Source organism: Primulina tabacum, chromosome 13 (assembly GCF_025594145.1).
Source record: "Primulina tabacum isolate GXHZ01 chromosome 13, ASM2559414v2, whole genome shotgun sequence".
Lineage (NCBI taxonomy): Eukaryota > Viridiplantae > Streptophyta > Magnoliopsida > Lamiales > Gesneriaceae > Primulina > Primulina tabacum.
The window spans coordinates 5,823,750-5,845,967 of NC_134562.1; the positions used below are offsets into that span (position 1 = coordinate 5,823,750).

A 22,218-nucleotide genomic window follows, 5' to 3' on the forward strand; every position below is an offset into this window, starting at 1 on the left:
AGTCATGTTTATTGTGATGCACGATAAAATGTTTTTCGAGTTTCATGTTTCATGCGATCATTCGAGGCGGGATTGAGTAAAACACCGGTGACGATGTTGGCAATTTAAAAATGCGGTATTTTATTTTTAAGTTGAGGATGGGGCACTTTAAATGATTTGTTTAGTTTTAGCATTTTTAAGCCTAAATCATTTAGTTAGTAATTTTAAGAGTTTAAAATTTTAAAATTAGCATTTTTGGTGTGTGTTATTTTAATTGTAGAGTTTATTTTAAGCTAGGTGGGTTAGCCTTTTTATTAGTATTTTTATTAATTAATTAGCACTAATTACACAGAAATTTAAACCCACACGCACGTTTTATGCACTCACACACACTTACACGTTTTTACACACAATAAAACCCGTAACACACACTACACGATTCTTTTCATCTTTTTCTTCAAAAAGAAATACTAGGGTTCTTCAATAGAACAGCAGCCGCCCCACTCCTCTATTATTATTCCAGCGATCTTGTGTGAATTCTTCAAGGATTGTAGCGCCACGGTCGTCCCGGATCAAGCCTCGCACCGGTTCCGCTTCGATATCGCCGGTTCGATAACATTTAATATCAATAAGGCACGTATATCCTTTCGTTCCTGTATCGATCATGTCATATTATGCGTGCGTTGTTATTTATGCGTAAAACCATGTGTATGTTGTGTAGAAGTTTGAGCAATCATGTTTAAATCGCTTTTGAAGCCCTTTTTAGATCTGAAATTTACGTTTTTACTGTTCTGTTTAAAACTGAGAATTTTCGGGCAAGATTTTGGGAAAACTTTCAACGCAAAAAATGTAGAACTTTTCGATACCTTCGATTTGATATAAAATTCGAGATTTTTAGATGAAAAATGAGTGAGTTATGACGTTTTTTGTGAGACTGCTCAAGCTGTTATTTCCAGAAAATTATGTTATTGATGCGTTCTTGAATTTTTATTGTTGCAGGCTTTGTTGGGAATTGACGGGTGATCGTTGCTGCTTCTAGGTATGTATAGCATGTTGTTAGGTTGGTATTTGGGGTGCCGGTTAGTGTCGATAGGCACTTGAATTTGTTAGAAGTCGTAAGAAACGCTTGTGTCCATTTCTGTGTTTATGAGATTGTATTGTGTTAAGACGGGCTTCGTTATTTTGGGACGTATATACGAGTTTAGCTCATAACTATGGTGTCCTAGGAGGGTCTCAAAGTGTTGAATCTTGATCCATCATGTGTCAATTGGGAGAATAGGCATTGTGTAAGAAATTTCTCGCAGGTGCAGAAAATTCGAAGTCACACGGACCCTTTGACGGACCTTGACACGGGGTCCGTGCCTTTACTTCCTTCGAGTAGCCAAATTTGCGTGCGTACACGGACCCCCACACGGACCATGGCACGTGGTCCGTGTCTTTGATTCCTCACAAGTGTCAACTGTCCGAGCCTACACAGACCCCTTGACGGACCCTTGCACGGGGTCCGTGTCCCGTCTTCTTTCCGAACATTTCTTTTGCATACCTACACGGACCTATACACGGACCCGAGGACGGGGTCCGTGTACTCACGTTTTTGGGAAAAATATTATGGTAGCTTTGGGGTTTGATGTCTTGGTTTAGTGCAAGGGTTATCAAGGTCGTGCCATGGGAAATTGTAGAATGTCCTAAGGAATGATTGAGCTTGAGAGTAAGTAAGATTTCTACGTCTAAGTTATGCAAGTTAAGTATGCAATTTCATATTAGTATGTCGCAGCAACGGCCCCAGTCGAAGTCCAACGAATCCCTCAACGCCAAGTAAGTATGATGACGTTCAAAGAAAATATTTTAAGTTTTTGGTGGTATGCTAAATGTCTTGTGACCAAATTATGTTAAGATTGGAAAGCGTTAAATTATGAACGGGGACCAATCCGCCCGTTAAATTATGAACGGGTTAGATCGAGGTTGGAAAGCGTTAAATTATGAACATGGACCAACCAGCCCGTTAAATTATGAACGGAGATCTCATGTATGTGGCAGTGGATACGTCCCTGTCAGCCCAGTACTGTGGTTTGTCTGATCAGGCATTTATTATGTTATGGGTCACTTGCTTTGAAACATGCCTCTACGCAAAATAAAGTCATGTATGTTTAAGTACGTTCAGTTATGCAAGCATGTTTATGAAAGCTTTCAAGTTATGGCACGTCTATGTATGTACGTATGTTCAAGTTACGTTATGCAAGTTCAAGTTTTAGTATGTACGCTCTATTTTAAAGTTGCATGTGGTTTTATTACGTAATACTCGTTATTCCGGTTTATACGTGTTGAGTCTTTAGACTCACTAGACTTGATCGATGCAGGTGAGTATGTTGATGAGGAGACAAGAGGTGGCGACCAAGGGGCAGGCTTAGACTGAGCGGGAGGCTAAACCCGAGGACCGCCATGTTTAAGTTTTATGCAAAAGTTAAATTACTCTGATTTCATATTTTGATGGAAATACTTTGAGCAAACCTTTTGTGAGCAAATTTTATTGTAGTTATTTTGAACAACCATGTCTTATGGGGGACTTGGTTGAGATATTTTATGGCAAACTTTGAAGGTTATTTTATGTTTAAGAAAATTTTAATTTCTCCGCAAATTTTGAATGGTAAAAGTACGGTACATTACAAATCATCTCATTCTTGAGTTCTTCTCTCAACTCAAAACATTATTATTTAATTTCTTAGTTCTATAATATTTGTGAGGTGTTTTGTTCTCTTTATTAAGAGAGTGAGTTTTCTCTTTGGAGACACAGTGGGTAATTGTAAATCATAAAATATTATAGTGTAATTTTTTTCATCTTGGTAGTTTTTACTTAATAATTTTTAGGGGTTTTCTTCGTAAATCTTGGTATCTAATTTTATTCTTTATTTTCATATTGATATCTTCCGTCGCATCTGGGACTAACAAGTGGTATCAGCACTCTAAATATTATATTTAATTGACTCACCTTTCTGGGGCATAAAATAGAGTTAAAAGAAAGTGTGAAGCTTCTACTTTAAAGTCTATCAGATTCATTTGATCAACTTATCATCAATTTAACAAAAAATATCCTCACAGACTTTTTAAACATCAACAATGTCTTAACTACGCTTCTCGGAGAAGAAAGTAGACGTAAGAATAAAGAAGATAAGTTAGTAACTTCAAAGTAGCCAGAAGCTTTACAGATTATAAGAGGGAGATTTATAGACCGTGACTTCAGTGGGAGCCAAATGCGAGGTAGATCAAAGTCAATAAATAAGAAGAAAAATATTTACTGCTTTAAATGTGGCGGTAAAGGGCACTTCAAGAAAGAGTGTATGAGTATTGAGAAGGGTTCTCAAGGAAATGTAGGAAGAACTTCAGGCGGTGGTAAAATATTATTCAGTGAAGCAGCAACAGTTGTAAAACGCAGACAAAAATTTTGTAACACATAGATTATGGATTCAGGAGTGATGTGGCGCATGAAGTCTCGGAGAGAATTATTAGATCAGTATGAATCAGTCTTTGAACAAGTCTTAGAAGAATCTGTATTAATTAGAAATGATCGTGCCTTTGAAATCGCTGGGGTCGGTATTATCAAAATAAAAATGTTTGATGTCACCATTCGCATTATAAGAGAGGTACGTTATGTGAAGGGGATGACAAAAAATCTTTTTTCCATGGGGCAATTGGATGATATGAGATGCAAAACCCGTATCGAAAATTGGATCATGAAAATTGTGAAGGGCGCTCTTGTGGTTATGAAGGTGGAAAAAATTGCTGCAAATCTGTATGTACTTTTGGGAGAAATATACAAAGAGGCGGAACTAGATATTGCATCGATTGGTTTAAGATAAGAATTAACACTGTTATGACATAAAAAGCTCAGGCATATGTCTGAATGAGGGTTGAAATATTTTTCAGAATGGAAGCTGCTGTCGAGGCTTACAAAATTGTCTTTACCCTTTTTTGTGCATTGTGTTACCAGTAAACAACACAGATTAAATTTTGGCACTTCCACTGCCAACAACAAAAGCATATTGGAGCTGATTCATTCGGATGTTTTGGCAAGCACCGGTTGTATCCCTAGGAGAAGCGAGATACTTTGTCTCGTTCATTGATGATTTCTCTAGGAGATGTAGGGTGTATCCAATAAAAAAATCAGATTTTTTCCAGATCTTTAAAGATTTAAATGTGCTGGTTGAACTTGATTCTGAAAATAAAATCAAGTTTTTGAGGACTTACAATATAGAAGAATATACAAATGACGAATTTGATATGTTTTGTCAACATGGGGCATCAAAAGACAGTTTACGAAGGCTTACATACCTCAACAAAATGGAGTAGTGCAGCAGATGAACAGAACCTTGTTGGATAGTTAAAGATCCATTTTGAGGACTGCGGGTCTAGCCAAGTCATTTTGGATGGAAGCAGTCAAGACCGCTTGTTATATTATCAATCGTTATTCTTTAGTGGCGATTGATCTGAAGACTCCGATAAAGATGTGGACTGGGAAGACGACTGATTATTCTCATTTGCATATATTTGGAAGTCCTGTGTATGTTCTGTATAATGAGCAAGAAAGATCAAAATTGGATTCGAAATCCAAAAAATGTATCATCTTGGGTTATGCTGATGGAGTAAAAGGGTTTTCTTGTGTGATCCTACTGTCCACAAGCTTGTCATCAACAGAGATGTTATCGTTGGGGAATATAAAGTAAAGGGAGTCAAAAGCATACTGAATTCATAAACTACTATAATTAATGTGAAAAATAAGACAGATAAAGATCAAATTTATTGTGAAGCAGTACCAGAGCACAAGGAACAAGAGCATGTTGAGTCTGAGATTTCCGAAGTAAGGCAGTCAACTCGAGAGAGAAGACCAGCAGGTTGGCTTTGAGATTATGTCGCTGAAAGAAATATTGAATATTATATATTGACAGAGGATGGTGATCCATCGGGTTTCCATGAGGTTTCAGATTTGCAATGAATTTGAATGAAACAAATTTTTCATAACCGTAATGCGGGAAAAATTACAAAGCTTAAGCTCCTAACTGGTATTTATACTAAGCAAAGTTAAGCAAGTAAAATAGGAGGGAAACAGAAACGTGTTTACAAAAGCGTGTATTACAAAAGCCCAATTCTAATACTCCCCCTCAAGATGGAGAATATATATTTTGAATTCCCATCTTGACTAACAGTTCTCGAAGTCTTCCTGGAAGGAGGGATTTGGTGAAAATGTCAGTCAATTGCAAATGAGAAGCAATGTAGAAAACCTTGATAATACCGGCTTGTATTCTTTCACGTACAACATGACAATCGATCTCGATGTGCTTTGTTCGTTCGTGAAAGACTGGATTTGAAGCAATGTGTATAGCCGATTGACTGTCACTGAATAAAGCCACTGGACCAGCAATATGGACATGCAAATCTTTCAACAAACATAGCATCCAGACCACTTCACAAGTACCATTAGCCATGGACCTATACTCTGCTTCAGCTGAAGATTTAGACACTGTATGTTGTTTCTTTGATTTCCAGGATATGATGGAATCTCCAAGAAGCACACAAAATCCAGAAATTGATTTGCGAGTGTTCGGGCAAGCTGCCCAATCAGAGTCTGTGAATAAACTCAACTTAAGAGTGGATGATGAACTATAGAACAATCCTTGACCAGCTGTTCCTTTGATATACTTGAGCACCGAATAAACTGCTTGTAGATGTTTATCTCGTGGAACGGACACAAATTGGCTAAGCTTGTTAACAGAATAGGCCAAATCAGACCGAGTGACTGTAAGATATAAGAGTTTTCCTACCAACTTGCGATATAAAGATGAATCGGGAAGTAATTCACCAACATCATGTGTAAGTTTGAGATTAACATCCATAGGTGTTGTTCGTGGTTTGCACCCAAGAAGGCCGGTGTCAGTGAGCAGCTGCAAAGCATAGTGACATTGTAAGATGTAAATCCCACGCTTTGATCTCGCAACTTCAGTTCCAAGGAAGTATTTTAGATCACCTAAGTCTTTCAACTTGAACTGGTCATTAAGAAGTATCTTTAAGGCCCTAGCTTCTGCATCATCATTGGTGGCTATAACTACATCATCAACGTAGACCAACAATGCTATGAATGCATCTTTATGAGTTCGGGTGAACAAAGAGTGATCAGCATGTGATTTGACAAAACCAATACGAAGCAAAGTTAAGGAGAACTTGGTATACCATTGCCGCGATGCTTGTTTGAGGCCGTATAAGGACTTATGTAACTTGCATACAACATGAGAAGGTAAGGACTCCCCCTTGATCTGATAACCAGGAGGTAAGGACATATATACCTCTTCAGAAAGATCACCATGCAAGAAGGCATTGTTCACATCCAATTGCATGAGGTGCCAGCCATGTACAGCAGCTAAAGCTAACAAACTTCGAATGGTGACAAGCTTGGCAACAGGAGAAAATGTCTCAAAGTAGTCAATCCCTTCTTGTTGAGTATAGCCTTTGGCCACCAAGCGAGCTTTATAACGTTCTAAAGTCCCATCAGCCAAGAATTTTGCTTTATATACCCACTTACAACCCACAACACTCTTCCCAGGTGGCAAAGAAACAATGGTTCAAGTCCCATTGCGTTCCAAGGCTTGTAGTTCATCCAACATGTCTTGACGCCACTCCAGAGAAACAACAGCTTGAGAGTATGATTGAGGCTCAATGATATTAGATATATTGTTGACAAATGATCTATAAGAAGAAGATAATTTGTGGTCATGAAACACATTCTTCAATGGGTAGGCAGTAGAAGAAGGAATGGGAGAATTGATAGTGAAGCAATGATAATCTCGCAGGTGAGATGGTTGAAGTGAATGTCTACCAGAACGAGTGGATGGAAGATGTTCATCATGGGCAGAGGAGGGGATTGGTTCAAGCTGAGTTGGCAAGACATTATCACAAAAGAAGTCATTATTGGGCAGGCTTTGACTCTGAAAGGAAAAGACACTCTCATGGAAAATGACATCACGAGATATGTATGTCTCATTTGTTTCTAGATTGAGGAGTTTATATGCTTTATAGCCAGAAGGATAACCAAGAAAAACTGATTTTATGGCCCGAGGAGAAAATTTGGTGCGTTGGCTCGACAATGTGGAGCCATAACACAAACAACCAAAGGATTTGAGATGTGTGTAATTTGAGAGTTTATGATACAACAACTCAAATGGAGATTTGTCACTCAAACGTGGAGAAGGAGTTTTGTTTATTAGATAAGTTGCAGTATTGATACAATCGGTCCAATAGGATAAAGGAATGTGGGATTGAAAAATCAAGGCGCATGCAACATTCAGAAGGTGTTGGTGCTTGCGTTCCACAACAGAATTTTTTTGGGGACGTTCCACACAAGATTTATAGGAAATTATACCTTCTAATCTGAAGAACTCAGCAAAATTAAATTCATGGGCATTGTCTGATCTGACTGCCTTAATTTTGGTTCCAAATTGAGTGGAAACCAGCTTGCAAAAATCAGGAAAAATGGTTAGCACATCAGATTTTCTTTTCAGTAAATGAATCCAGGTAAATAGTGAATGATCATCAACAATAGTGAGGAAATACTTATGTAGAACCCGTAAATCAGTAGACGTATAAGCCATGCATAATTCTAGATTTTTAAATTTAATTGACTTCATTGCATAATTATTTTAAATGCATTTATTTGAAGTTAATTAGTTATTATTTCAGTTCAGCAGTTTGATTTTTAGCATTTCAGTTATTTCAGTGAGGCCGGACTGGAGTTGGAGTTTTGAGATAGAATTTAAGATTCGAGAAATATTTCCAAAGTTAATTTAGCTAGTAACTAAGTTCATTTAAGTTAGAAAGGAAGGTTTGAAGATTTAATTTAATTATTTGAGGTGATTAAGAAATGAACTCATTTAAGTCATTAAATTAAGGGGTTAGCTCACTAAATTATTTAAAGGATTAGTAAGGCTTTCAAGGATTATTAGTTGACTAGATAATCAACATTTCCCTTTATTTTATCATGCATTTTTCGGCCACCCTTAGTGCTAGAAGATTCATTTTCCAACTCACCAACTTTGACCAATTCTTTGCATGTAATTAGTAGGATAATTCTAGGATTTTTGGGAGCACAATTTAATTAAATAAATGGACATATCCTAGTCTAGAATCAAGCTAAATTTCGGCCACCACCTCCTAGAAGCATCCACCAACTCATTTGATATCAATTCAAAATTCAAATTCAAAAGGGGAGTGGACTTGGTCTTGATAGGATCCTTATATTGTGCACCCTTCTCCTCACCTTCATAACCACTCAATCCCTCTCCCTCTCCACCGAAATACCTCACCATTCAGATCCATTTTCAGTGTAGAAAAATCTTGAGTCTTAGCTAGAGGGAAGGCAAGAAAAATCGAGAACTAGAAAGAGCAAGAGAAGCGCTCCACCTCCTCCGTGCCGCGTCGTCGTTGTTTCGTTCGTTTTCTTTCAAAACGAAACCAGGCATGTCTAGATTTCTTTCAAACCTCAATCAAGTCATATTATCATTTATTTTTCAGTACATGATCATGTTTTAGGAAGCAAAAACCGAGATACATGTCAAAATATTTTGGGAACACACATGCAGAATTTCGGCCCTTTCATGACAAGCTTCACGTTTTTCTGAGTTTTGTGGTTTCAGGTGATTGGTTCGATTCCAGGCTCCCAAGGCGGCTTGTATGCATGTAGTAGGATGCATTAGGACCATGTTGGTCCATTCAAACCAGCCCCATGCTTGCTGGAAATTCAGAATGACAGCAAGTCCCTTAGGTGCAGAAAAATGTGGTTCGAAAATTCAGTTTCTTGTCAAGGGGTTGGATCTGATCTTGGCTGCCCCAAGGGCCTATAGCCATGGTTGGATCACTCCCCTAGCATGTCTAAGACGTGACTAAGTTGCCCTTTTGGTGGCTTGGTCCATGGCTCATCGGTTTTTAAATAATCAACAAGAACAGCCCCTTTCCCCATTCGGCCCTTCCATTTTTCAGCATATGGTTCGTTTCTTTTGTGGCTTGGTGTGGATCTTGGTTGGTCTATGGCCCTTAGCCACGGTTCATATCATGCTCCTAGATGTCTAGATCGTGCCATGGTCAATCAAATGGCCACTGGAACGACGCAAGACATCGATCATAGCATAAACACTACACACGCATGCACGTTGCTCTCGGTTGGACCCTTCGGTTAAGATTTGGTGTGATGCGGATTGTGGCTGGCCTAGAGCCCTTAGCCATGGTTCAAATCATTCCTTGGGATGTTGGTAAGAGTCTCTGGTCGGTGGTTCACGCCCCTAATGGCCGATAGTCTCGAAACCAATGCAAGTCTTGTAGTGCGCAGCTGCTGTATTTTTTTTGACAGCAAGTATGCTGCTGTTCAGAAGCGTCGTTTGAGTTCTTGGTTGGCTTTTAGCCCATGGCCTTGGACTGGACAGTGCCTCATTGAGTTAGAAAGGTCATGTTTTCGACCGTTTGTCATTTGGATCATTTTTGAGGTCGTACGAGAATTTACGGTGCAATGTGCCAAATTGACTCTCGAAAGAGCGTTTCGTGTTTTGGCCTCCATTCCACCTAGATTTCGACCCTATCATTTTAGGAACATTATTTTATGATTTTTCAGCGTATTTTAATCATGACTATACGTCGGTTCAGTGTCGGTTCAGGTTGGCTCGGAGTCATGATTAAATGCGAAGTTATTAGGCGTCATAGTCGCATCTTTTGAACGTAAATTGCATAGTTGGTCAAGTTTAAGCTATTGCATATTTTTTTTGGCACAGTTAGGTTGCAGCTGAGCCTGGGAACGAACTAATCCAATCCAGTTGGTAAAATTACAGGAATTTTCATTACGCCAGTTAATTATGTTACGTGCATGAAAACAGAAAATGATTATTTTTGAGATTTATGCGATATGGCTTGTGGTTCATTCACTATGTGGGAGTGTTATTTTATACGGTCGCCAGTGACCGATCAGTTCAGTATGGTACCACCCGGTCGCCAGTGACCGGCCAGCTCAGTTCAGTTTCAGCCTCCCCGGTAGCCAGTTACCGATCAGTTCAGCTTAGTGCAGTGGCCACAGGCGTAAAACATAATCTCGACAGAAAATTTTATCAGTTATTTCAGTACAGGCTCCAAGGAGCAAATATTTTTACAGTAATTTCCAGTTCAGTTATGCACGTATTATAATTGCTCAGTACAGATTATTTTCAGTATGCCTCAGGACAGGATATGTTAACTCATGCATATTTTAAATTCAGATTTTTACTCGTTACCTGCGATATATGCATGTTGAGTCTTTAGACTCACTAGACTTGATTGTTGTAGGTACTGATGAGGCCAGGGCCGAGGGCGGGGACCAGTGAGCCAGCTTGGGTCGGCAGTAGTGGCACCCGAGGACCTCAGTGCAGCAGTTGTTATGTTTTTCCGCAAACAATTTTTATCAGTTGATGGATATTTTTAAATTGTGATTTTTGGAAAACTTTATTTTCTTCCGCTGCAATTATTTTGAAATATTAAACTTGTTTCACCAGTGATTTTATAAGCGAGGCCATTAAGTTCTTTTAAAAAGAAAAATTTTTAATTTTTCCGCAAATTTTCAAGCAAGTAGTTCGAGGGCCTTCGCAGTTGGTATCAGAGCGGTGGTTCTGTATAGGGTTTCACTACTACTGACCGCGAGAAGCTCACGAAGCCACGCCTTTGGTCTGTAAGTTTTTCAGTTCAGCATTTTGTTCAGCATTTCAGTTATAGCATGAATTATTTTGTCAGCATGCTTCCAGATTTTCAGTATTTCAGAGTTCATTTAAAATAAAGTATGGAATTATGCATGTTAGTTACGTATGGGTTATGTTGGAACAGTATGCCCCCTAGACGCATCTTAGAGCGCAACAGAGAGGTGGAGCCTCGCCGAGAGGACAGAGAGGAGCATAGACCGGAGGGAGACCTACCACCTCCTCCACCGCCCCCACCGGACATGAGTGCCCAGATGTTAGCTGGGATGGCACAGTTCTTCGCACCGTTTGCGGGGGGCAATGCCGCAGCCGTAGCCGCAGCCGCAGCCAGGCCGACAGGGCCCGAGGCTGTTTATGAGCGATTCATGAAGATGCGCCCGAAGGAATTCTCTGGGACATCTGACCCCATGGTTGCCGAGGGATGGATCAAATCCCTCGAGGTTATCTTCGATTTTATGGAGCTGGGAGATGCAGACCGAGTCCGATGTGCCACCTACTTGTTCACTGGAGACGCCCGCTTATGGTGGGAAGGAGCTTCGGTAGCCCTGACCTTGGCTACACTTTCTTGGACCCGCTTTACGGAGGTTTTCTACTCCAAGTATTTTGCTGAGGAGGTTCGCACCAGGCTGACCACCGAGTTCATGAGCCTGAGACAGGGGGATATGTCGGTTACGGAGTTTATCCGTAAGTTCGAGAGGGGCTGTCACTTTGTGCCCCTGATAGCGAATGATGCCAGAGCCAAGCTGATGCACTTCCTGGTGGGTTTACGGCCGATCTTGCGCCGGGATGTTAGGGTATCTGACCCTGCTACTTATGAGATTGCCGTCTCCAAGGCCTTAGCCGCAGAGCAGGATCTGCGGGATATCGAGAGGGATCGCCAGGGCAAGCGCCCAGTCCAGGCACCGCACCGCCCTCCTCCTCTTCAGCATCAGCAGCAGAATAAGAGGCCTTTTCATGGACCGCCCAGGAACAGAGGCCAGCAGCAGCAGCGGGGACGCCCAGCCCCGAGGACTCAGGAGCACCCAGTCTGTCCCAGGTGCTCACGTCGCCATCCTGGAGCATGTATGGCTGGCTCAGGAAAGTGTTTTAAGTGTGGCAGTCTAGACCACATGTTGCTGCAGTGCCCTCAGAGGAATCTGCCTACCCAAGGCAGAGTTTTTGCTCTCCATGCCGCGGAAACCAACCCGGAGACTATGTTGTTGACAGGTACCTTTAAACTTTAAGTTATTCTTTGAATTTCCGCATTTTGGGAATCGGGATTTAGATTTTGAACTTAGAACTGTTATAGGATTGCATGCTCTACTCAGATTTATTTCGGGGAAATTAAGCTAGAGGAACCTAGACCTTTGCGTGTCTATAAGTTTAGATCTTGTAGTGGGATTCAACTTAGAGCTCCGCTCTTTCAGGGAGAATTTTTATATCTGGTTCCGCTACCAAGGCCTTGATAGATTCAGGGGCCACTCACTCATTTATTTCGGAGGTCTTTGCAAACTTTCTCAAGATCCAAACCATTGGGCTAGATACAGCCTTTTCAGTAGTGTTGCCGTCAGGCGAGGAGATGGCAGCTACGAATGTTATCCGAGATATAGACCTTGAGCTGCACGGTAATCTTGTTTATGCGGATCTGATTGTGCTACCGATGCCGGAATTTGACATCATCCTAGGGATGGACTGGCTATTGAGGAACAGAGTGTTGATAGACTTCCAGCGGAGATCCGTTCTTGTCCGACCGCCTGGAATGGAGCAGTTCTTATTTGAGCCGGACAGGTACTTTTCCTTACCGCGCATTATTCCTTATGTTCAGGCTAGGAAGCTCATGCATAGAGGGTGTCGGGCATTTCTAGCAACCTTTTTATCTGTCCCCAAGGAACCCAGCTAGTCAGCCTCAGATGTTCCGATTGTTAGAGATTTCTTAGACGTTTTTCCCGAAGACGTCTCTGGTATGCCACCAGAGAGAGAGGTGGAGTTTTCCATTGAGCTTATGCCAGGTACGGCTCCGATATCCAAAGCGCCATACCGACTAGCACCGACAGAGATGGCAGAGCTTAAGAAGCAGATCCAGGAACTTCTCGACAAGGAGTTCATTCGCCCGAGCTTTTCTCCATGGGGCGCGCCAGTCTTATTCGTGAAAAAGAAGGATGGCTCGATGAGGCTTTGCATTGACTACCGGGAGTTGAACAGGGTTACAGTGAAGAATAAATACCCACTGCCGAGGATTGAGGATCTGTTTGACCAGTTGCAGGGAGCTTCGATTTTCTCCAAGATAGATCTGCGTTCCGGTTATCACCAGATGAGGGTGAGAGATGCTGATGTCTCGAAGACAGCTTTCAGGACTCGTTATGGTCACTACGAGTTCCTTGTGATGCCGTTCGGTCTGACGAATGCGCCAGCGATCTTCATGGATCTAATGAATCGCGTATTTCAGCCGTACCTCGACCAGTTTGTGATAGTGTTCATAGATGACATTCTCGTCTACTCCAAGAGTCGGGAGGAGCACAGCAGGCATCTGACCACAGTGTTGCAGACATTGCAGAAGCACAAATTATTCGCAAAGTTCAGTAAGTGCGAATTCTGGTTAGAGAAGGTGGCGTTCTTGGGCCACATTGTTTCTAGCAGTGGCATTGAGGTAGACCCGGCGAAAGTTGTAGCAGTCAGAGATTGGGTTGTGCCTCAGAATGCATCCGAGATCCGCAGTTTCCTTGGGCTAGCAGGATATTACAGAAAATTCATCCAAGGATTTTCCTCTATTGCCGTTCCACTCACAGCACTGACAAAGAAAAATGTGAAGTTTGTGTGGAGCGAGGAGTGCCAGAAGAGCTTCGATACTTTGAAGCAAGCTCTTATCTCAGCACCCGTTTTGGCTGTGCCGTCAGGATCTGGTGAGTTTGTCCTTTATACCGATGCTTCGAAGCTTGGTTTAGGTGCAGTTTTGATGCAACATGGGAGAGTGATAGCGTATGCTTCTCGGCAGCTGAAAATCCACGAGAAGAACTACCCCACCCATGATCTGGAGTTAGCGGCCGTAGTTTTTGCTTTGAAGATTTGGAGGCACTATCTGTATGGAGAGAAGTGTCAGATCTTTACCGACCATAAGAGCCTCAAGTATTTCTTTACGCAGAAGGAGCTGAACATGCGTCAGAGACGTTGGTTGGAGCTTGTGAAAGACTACGATTGTGACATTAGCTACCACCCGGGTAAAGCTAATGTAGTTGCGGATGCTTTGAGCAGGAAAGTCGCAGCGATGACTCATTTGACGATTCAGAAACCTCTTCAGATCGAGTTGCAGAGGTTTGATCTTGAGACTTACCCTCGAGGTAGAGTTCCTCGTTTATCTACCTTGACTATCCAGTCCTCTCTTATTGACCGTATTCGCAGCGGTCAGGCAGCAGATGAGCAGTTGGCACAGTGGAAGAAGAGAGATGAAGCCAAGGGCAGTGTTTTGTATACAGTCAGCGACGGTATTGTGAGATACCGAGATAGGATATGGGTTCCTAGCAGTGATTCTATCCGAGCAGACATCTTATCAGAGGCCCATACGTCCCCGTACTCCATTCACCCTGGGAGTACGAAGATGTACAAAGATCTGCAGCTACTGTATTGGTGGCCAGGGATGAAAAAGGATATCAGGCGTTTTGTATCCGAGTGCCTGACTTGCCAGTTAGTGAAGGCCGAGCATCAGAGACCAGCAGGTTTGCTCAAGCCTCTTCCTATTCCCGAGTGGAAGTGGGAGAACATTACCATGGACTTTGTGACCGGATTGCCGAGGTCAGCCAGAGGATCGAATGCTATCTGGGTGATTGTAGATCGTCTTACCAAATCAGCGCACTTCTTGCCTATTAAGACGACTTTCACCATGGTTCAGTATGCAGAGCTGTATATCCGAGAGATAGTCCGACTCCACGGTATTCCAGTTTCTATCGTATCCGACAGAGATCCCAGATTCACTTCCTCGTTTTGGAAGAGTTTGCATTCGACTATGGGTACGAAGTTGCTGTTTAGCACAGCTTTCCATCCGCAGACAGATGGACAGTCGGAGCGAGTTATTCAGATCTTAGAGGATCTTCTCCGTGCTTGCGTCATTGATTTCTCTGGGAGTTGGGAGTCGAACTTACCATTGGTAGAGTTCACCTATAACAACAGTTTCCAGTCGACTATAGGTATGGCTCCGTATGAAGCGCTGTATGGTCGCAAGTGTAGATCTCCTGTTCATTGGGATGAAGTAGGAGAGAGAGCAGAGTTGGGTCCAGAGATTGTTCAGCAGGCAGCAGATGTAGTAGTCAAGATCCGTGATAGTATGAGGACTGCCCAGAGCCGACAGAAGAGTTATGCCGATCAGCGGAGGAGAGAGTTAGAGTTTGCAGTGGGCGATCATGTCTTCGTGAAAGTGGCACCTATGAAGGGTGTCATGAGATTTGGCAAGAAAGGGAAGCTCAGTCCGAGATTCATTGGACCGTTTGAGATCCTCGACAGAGTTGGGACGCTAGCGTATCGTGTGGCTCTTCCGCCGAATCTGGCCGGAGTACACAATGTCTTTCACGTCTCCATGCTGAGGAAGTATATGGCAAATCCTTCGCATGTGTTGAATTTCGAGCCGTTGCAGCTTACTCCGAACTTATCTTATGAGGAGAGACCCGTGCAGATCTTAGACAGACAGGAGAAGAAACTTCGGAACAAGTTGGTTAAGCGAGTCAAAGTCAAATGGCTCAACCATTCAGAGGAGGAAGCTACGTGGGAGTCTGAGCCGGAGATGAGAAGTCGATACCCTGAGTTATTCGGTGAGTTCTAATTTCGAGGACGAAATTTATTTAAGGGGGGGAGGATTGTAGAACCCGTAAATCAGTAGACGTATAAGCCATGCATAATTCTAGATTTTTAAATTTAATTGACTTCATTGTATAATTATTTTAAATGCATTTATTTGAAGTTAATTAGTTATTATTTCAGTTCAGCAGTTTGATTTTTAGCATTTCAGTTATTTCAGTGAGGCCGGACTGGAGTTGGAGTTTTGAGATAGAATTTAAGATTCGAGAAATATTTCCAGAAGTTAATTTAGCTAGTAACTAAGTTCATTTAAGTTAGAAAGGAAGGTTTGAAGATTTAATTTAATTATTTGAGGTGATTAAGAAATGAACTCATTTAAGTCATTAAATTAAGGGGTTAGCTCACTAAATTATTTAAAGGATTAGTAAGGCTTTCAAGGATTATTAGTTGACTAGATAATCAACATTTCCCTTTATTTTATCATGCATTTTTCGGCCACCCTTAGTGCTAGAAGATTCATTTTCCAACTCACCAACTTTGACCAATTCTTTGCATGTAATTAGTAGGATAATTCTAGGATTTTTGGGAGCACAATTTAATTAAATAAATGGACATATCCTAGTCTAGAATCAAGCTAAATTTCGGCCACCACCTCCTAGAAGCATCCACCAACTCATTTGATATCAATTCAAAATTCAAATTCAAAAGGGGAGTGGACTTGGTCTTGATAGGATCCTTATATTGTGCACCCTTCTCCTCACTTTCATAACCACTCAATCCCTCTCCCTCTCCACCAAAATACCTCACCATTCAGATCCATTTTCAGTGTAGAAAAATCTTGAGTCTTAGCTAGAGGGAAGGCAAGAAAAATCGAGAACTAGAAAGAGCAAGAGAAGCGCTCCACCTCCTCCGTGCCGCGTCGTCGTTGTTTCGTTCGTTTTCTTTCAAAACGAAACCAGGCATGTCTAGATTTCTTTCAAACCTCAATCAAGTCATATTATCATTTATTTTTCAGTACATGATCATGTTTTAGCAAGCAAAAACCGAGATACATGTCAAAATATTTTGGGAACACACATGCAGAATTTCGGCCCTTTCATGACAAGCTTCACGTTTTTCTGAGTTTTGTGGTTTCAGGTGATTGGTTCGATTCCAGGCTCCCAAGGCGGCTTGTATGCATGTAGTAGGATGCATTAGGACCATATTGGTCCATTCAAACCAGCCCCATGCTTGCTGGAAATTCAGAATGACAGCAAGTCCCTTAGGTGCAGAAAAATGTGGTTCGAAAATTCAGTTTCTTGTCAAGGGGTTGGATCTGATCTTGGCTGCCCCAAGGGCCTATAGCCATGGTTGGATCACTCCCCTAGCATGTCTAAGACGTGACTAAGTTGCCCTTTTGGTGGCTTGGTCCATGGCTCATCGGTTTTTAAATAATCAACAAGAACAGCCCCTTTCCCCATTCGGCCCTTCCATTTTTCAGCATATGGTTCGTTTCTTTTGTGGCTTGGTGTGGATCTTGGTTGGTCTATGGCCCTTAGCCACGGTTCATATCATGCTCCTAGATGTCTAGATCGTGCCATGGTCAATCAAATGGCCACTGGAACGACGCAAGACATCGATCATAGCATAAACACTACACACGCATGCACGTTGCTCTCGGTTGGACCCTTCGGTTAAGATTTGGTGTGATGCGGATTGTGGCTGGCCTAGGGCCCTTAGCCATGGTTCAAATCATTCCTTGGGATGTTGGTAAGAGTCTCTGGTCGGTGGTTCACGCCCCTAATGGCCGATAGTCTCGAAACCAATGCAAGTCTTGTAGTGCGCAGCTGCTGTATTTTTTTTGACAGCAAGTATGCTGCTGTTCAGAAGCATCGTTTGAGTTCTTGGTTGGCTTTTAGCCCATGACCTTGGACTAGACAGTGCCTCATTGAGTTAGGAAGGTCATGTTTTCGACCGTTTGTCATTTGGATCATTTTTGAGGTCGTACGAGAATTTACGGTGCAATGTGCCAAATTGACTCTCGAAAGAGCGTTTCGTGTTTTGGCCTCCATTCCACCTAGATTTTGACCCTATCATTTTAGGAACATTATTTTATGATTTTTCAGCGTATTTTAATCATGACTATACGTCGGTTCAGTGTCGGTTCAGGTTGGCTCGGAGTCATGATTAAATGCGAAGTTATTAGGCGTCATAGTCGCATCTTTTGAACGTAAATTGCATAGTTGGTCAAGTTTAAGCTATTGCATATTTTTCTTGGCACAGTTAGGTTGCAGCGAGCCTGAGAACGAACTAATCCAATCCAGTTGGTAAAATTACAGGAATTTTCATTACGCCAGTTAATTATGTTACGTGCATGAAAACAGAAAATGATTATTTTTGAGATTTATGCGATATGGCTTGTGGTTCATTCACTATGTGGGAGTGTTATTTTATACGGTCGCCAGTGACCGATCAGTTCAGTATGGTACCACCCGGTCGCCAGTGACTGGCCAGCTCAGTTCAGTTTCAGCCTCCCCGGTAGCCAGTTACCGATCAGTTCAGCTTAGTGCAGTGGCCACAGGCGTAAAACATAATCTCGACAGAAAATTTTATCAGTTATTTCAGTACAGGCTCCAAGGAGCAAATATTTTTACAGTAATTTCCAGTTCAGTTATGCACGTATTATAATTGCTCAGTACAGATTATTTTCAGTATGCCTCAGGACAGGATATGTTAACTCATGCATATTTTAAATTCAGATTTTTACTCGTTACCTGCGATATATGCATGCTGAGTCTTTAGACTCACTAGACTTGATTGTTGTAGGTACTGATGAGGCCAGGGCCGAGGGCGGGGACCAGTGAGCCAGCTTGGGTCGGCAGTAGTGGCACCCGAGGACCTCAATGCAGCAGTTGTTATGTTTTTCCGCAAACAATTTTTATCAGTTGATGGATATTTTTAAATTGTGATTTTTGGAAAACTTTATTTTCTTCCGCTGCAATTATTTTGAAATATTAAACTTGTTTCACCAGTGATTTTATGAGCGAGGCCATTAAGTTCTTTTAAAAAGAAAAATTTTTAATTTTCCGCAAATTTTCAAGCAAGTAGTTCGAGGGCCTTCGCAACTTATATCCTTCGACACTTAATGGATAGAAGGGACCCCATGTATCAATGTGAACTAAATCAAAGGAAGCATCACGTATGGAATTATTTGAAAAGAATGGCAGTCTCTTTTGCTTGGACATATGACAAATGGAACAATCAAACAACTCATCATGTTTTATTGAATCAATACTTGAAATCTTTCCAATTACAGAGAGTCTAGTAGAAGAGGGATAGCCCAAATGATAATGCCATAGTTTGTATTGAGTGAAGGAGACATTACATACAGTTGGAGATAGACTTGATGGATGTAGAACATATAGGTTGCCAACTCGTTTACCTGTCCCAATCATCCTGCCCTTGGTGAGAACATGAATGTGACAAGAATCAGAAGAAAAAGACACAGAACAATGCATGTTTTTGGTTAATGCACTGATAGAGATAAGATTAAAATGGAATGCAGGAACACACAACACATCCTCAAGTATGAAGTCAGGGGACAAATGAACTGATCCTATATGTGTTGCTGGTGTATTGGAACTGTATGGAAAAGTGACTTTAGAGGAAACAGGTGTCGATGTGTGATACATGGATAATGAGCAACAAATGTGGTGAGAAGCACCAGTGTCTGACACCCAATGTGTATGAATGTTAGAGAGGAGATTGAGGCATGAAGGAAATGTACCACTGAAACAAGAAACTGAAGCCTCACAATTCTCATGCTGCTGTGAATCTGAAGAAGAGCTACAACCAATTTGAAGTTGAGAACTTAAGAATGCAATGAGCTGTTTACAATGTTCTGGACTCAATGCATCTCCAGCATGGTTCACAACCTTCTCAGGAAGACATGTTGCAACTCGAACTTGATTAACATGCATCTTAGTGTCAATCTGTTTAGTTTTGTGCCTCGGATGTTCCGACGGATATCCATGTATCTTATAGCATTTATCCACAGTGTGACCTGGAATATTACAGTGAGAACACATAGGCCTATTATCAATTTTGTTACCTCGTCCGTTCTTACCACCGAAAGTGCCTTTGACAGAAGCAATGTGAGGTGAATGAAAAGGCGTGGAGGATTTATTCATGGGTGAACTGAACACATCAGTGTGAATGGAGCGTTGTCTCTCCTCTTGCATGACTAATGAGAAAATTTTCGAGATGATAGGCAATGGATCCATCATAAGAATTTGAGCTCGATTTTGAGCATAAGACTCATTCAACCCCATTAGGAATTGCATACTGCACTCCTGGTTGTGGTAGTTGATCCAATCCTTTATAGAGCCACACTTACACACTGAAACTGGTTGAAATTCTTTCAGCTCATCCCAAAGTGTTCTCATGCGCGTGTAGTATGTACTAACATCCATAGAGCCTTGCTGCAATCCATTTAGCAATTTCTTTATTTGAAAGATGCGAGGAGCATTACTCTGTTGAAAGCGATCTCGCAGATCGATCCAGATCTCATGCGTCGTCGGGAAATACAGCAGACTATCAGCAATTTCGCGATTAACAGAGTTCAAAATCCATGATATTACCATACTATTGCATCTCAACCAAGATCCGTACATAAGATCATCAGTAGGAGGTCGCGAGAAGCTACCATCGACAAATCCAAGTTTATTTTTGTCTATCAAAGCCATTGACATAGCACGATTCCAGGTATTATAATTCGTACCTGTGAGAGCATGGGACACCAGATTCAATCCTGGATGATCACCATTGTCCAAATAGAACGGGCTGCTTGAATCTTCCACCGACACTCAAGCAGCAGCTTGATTATTCGAAGCTTGACCACCTTTGGCCATGGAAGAATTTGGTGCGGATTATTGCTCTGATACCATTTCAGATTTGTAATGAATTTGAATGAAACGAATTTTTCATAACCGTAATGCGGGAAAAATTACAAAGCTTAAGCTCCTAACTGGTATTTTATACTAAGCAAAGTTAAGCAAGTAAAATAGGAGGGAAACAGAAACGTGTTTACAAAAGCATGTATTACAAAAGCCCAATTCTAATATGAGGCTACTCAAAGCTTGGCTGTATCTTTGTGGATGACAACAATGCAGGAAGAATTGGAGATATTAGACAAGAATAAAACTTGAGATCTTGTTACACTACTACGAGAGAGAAAAGTCATTGGTAACATATGGGTATATAATATCAAGCGTGATGGCAATATCCAAGTGGAGCGGTATCGTGCTAGATTGGTGTTATCCTTGTGCTCGATATCTGGAGATTTTTTGACACGAAATTAAGGCTTCAAAGGCTCTTTAATTTATATGAAAATATAAATAGAAGTCTTGGATAATTTTTGAACGACTTTTGTCAGGTTTAACAACTTTGGACGAGGGAATCAAATATTTTGTTTGTGTATATTATATTTTAGTTTACTTTCAAGTTATTGATTGATATTCATGTTATTGATTGATATTCGTTTAAAGCTCTTGCATTTAATTTGGCAAATTATTTGCTTGTATGTAGATTAATCGTCCGTCAGATAGCCCGGCCAGTATCATCTAATTCACCTTATATATATATAGACGAAATCATGTGTTCTACAAGTCCTGATTAATGCCAGTAGTCTACATAACAGAACAGGCATGTACGTTTTCGTCGCTAAATATAAGAGAATACTTCTCTTCAACAGGATTAAGTGTTGCCACTCCTGGTTCGTCTGTGTATCGAACAAAGTTTGGAGGCGCCTTCTTGTCATAGACACCACCTGCATATGGATGAGAAATGAGACCATATGGAACATATGGCCATGGCTCCACTTTCTTCCTGGTTTCTTGCGCTGCTTTTAACACTTTCTTTAAGTCCACAAATCCATGCACTGTTGCTTTCTGCTCTTTCAGATTCACCTCCACTGATTTGGTTCCTGCATGCATATATAACAAATTAAATTATTGTATTCAATTCACTGGGATCGGAATCAATCTAGCTTTTTCGTTAGTTAATTACCTTTGACAGCAGAAAGTGTATTTTTCATTTTGAGAGCACAGCCTTCGCAGTCCATCCTGACTTTGAGAGCCACTGTGTTCAGCTGTTTCTTCTTCTTCTTTCTTACGCCGCTGATTAACTCTGACAAGAAATCTATCGTCCCAGAAATTCCCATCTTCTCTCTCTCAAATTTCTTGAAAAACTTATTTAGAAAATATATCTAACTATTATGGCTTGCACAAATATATTCTATGGCCGGCATGGCACACACTTATATATATATATATATATATATATATATATAATATAATATAACCGATCAGGATAATGGAAGAGAATCTGGTATACGGTATACCCACACATGGGTAAAGGATGGAAGAGAATCTGGTATACCCACACATGGGAAAAGGATGGAAGAGAATCTGTTTACAAGGACGGAAATTTATTTTTACTTGTAATATTTTATATAATATAGAATTTTAAAAACAATCATCATTCAATAAATTTACATACTACATGGAGAAGATTTCAAATTTCATGTGATAATTATCTCAACTTGAGTAAGACTTCACATTTGTCGTTTTACCAAAAGTTATAGTTAGTGTTAGTGATGTAACTCAAATATTTTAAACCGTATAGAAAAACAATTATTGCACCATCACACACTACAAAAAAAAAACGGAGTTAGGTCGCAAAAACCGTCGCC

At 41.0% G+C, this 22,218-nt stretch overlaps 1 protein-coding gene across 1 annotated transcript; it reads right to left on the minus strand.

Moving 5' to 3' along the window:
* Positions 1–21,082: 21,082 nt before the first annotated feature.
* LOC142522508 (heavy metal-associated isoprenylated plant protein 24-like) lies at positions 21,083–21,771 on the minus strand. The gene is made up of 2 exons (XM_075625944.1): positions 21,534–21,771; positions 21,083–21,450 (listed from the first exon to the last, which is right to left on the minus strand). The coding sequence occupies exons 1-2, from the start codon at positions 21,685–21,687 to the stop codon at positions 21,155–21,157; spliced, it is 450 nt and encodes a 149-aa protein (XP_075482059.1). The 5' UTR covers positions 21,688–21,771; the 3' UTR covers positions 21,083–21,154.
* Between the last annotated feature and the right edge of the window lie 447 nt (positions 21,772–22,218).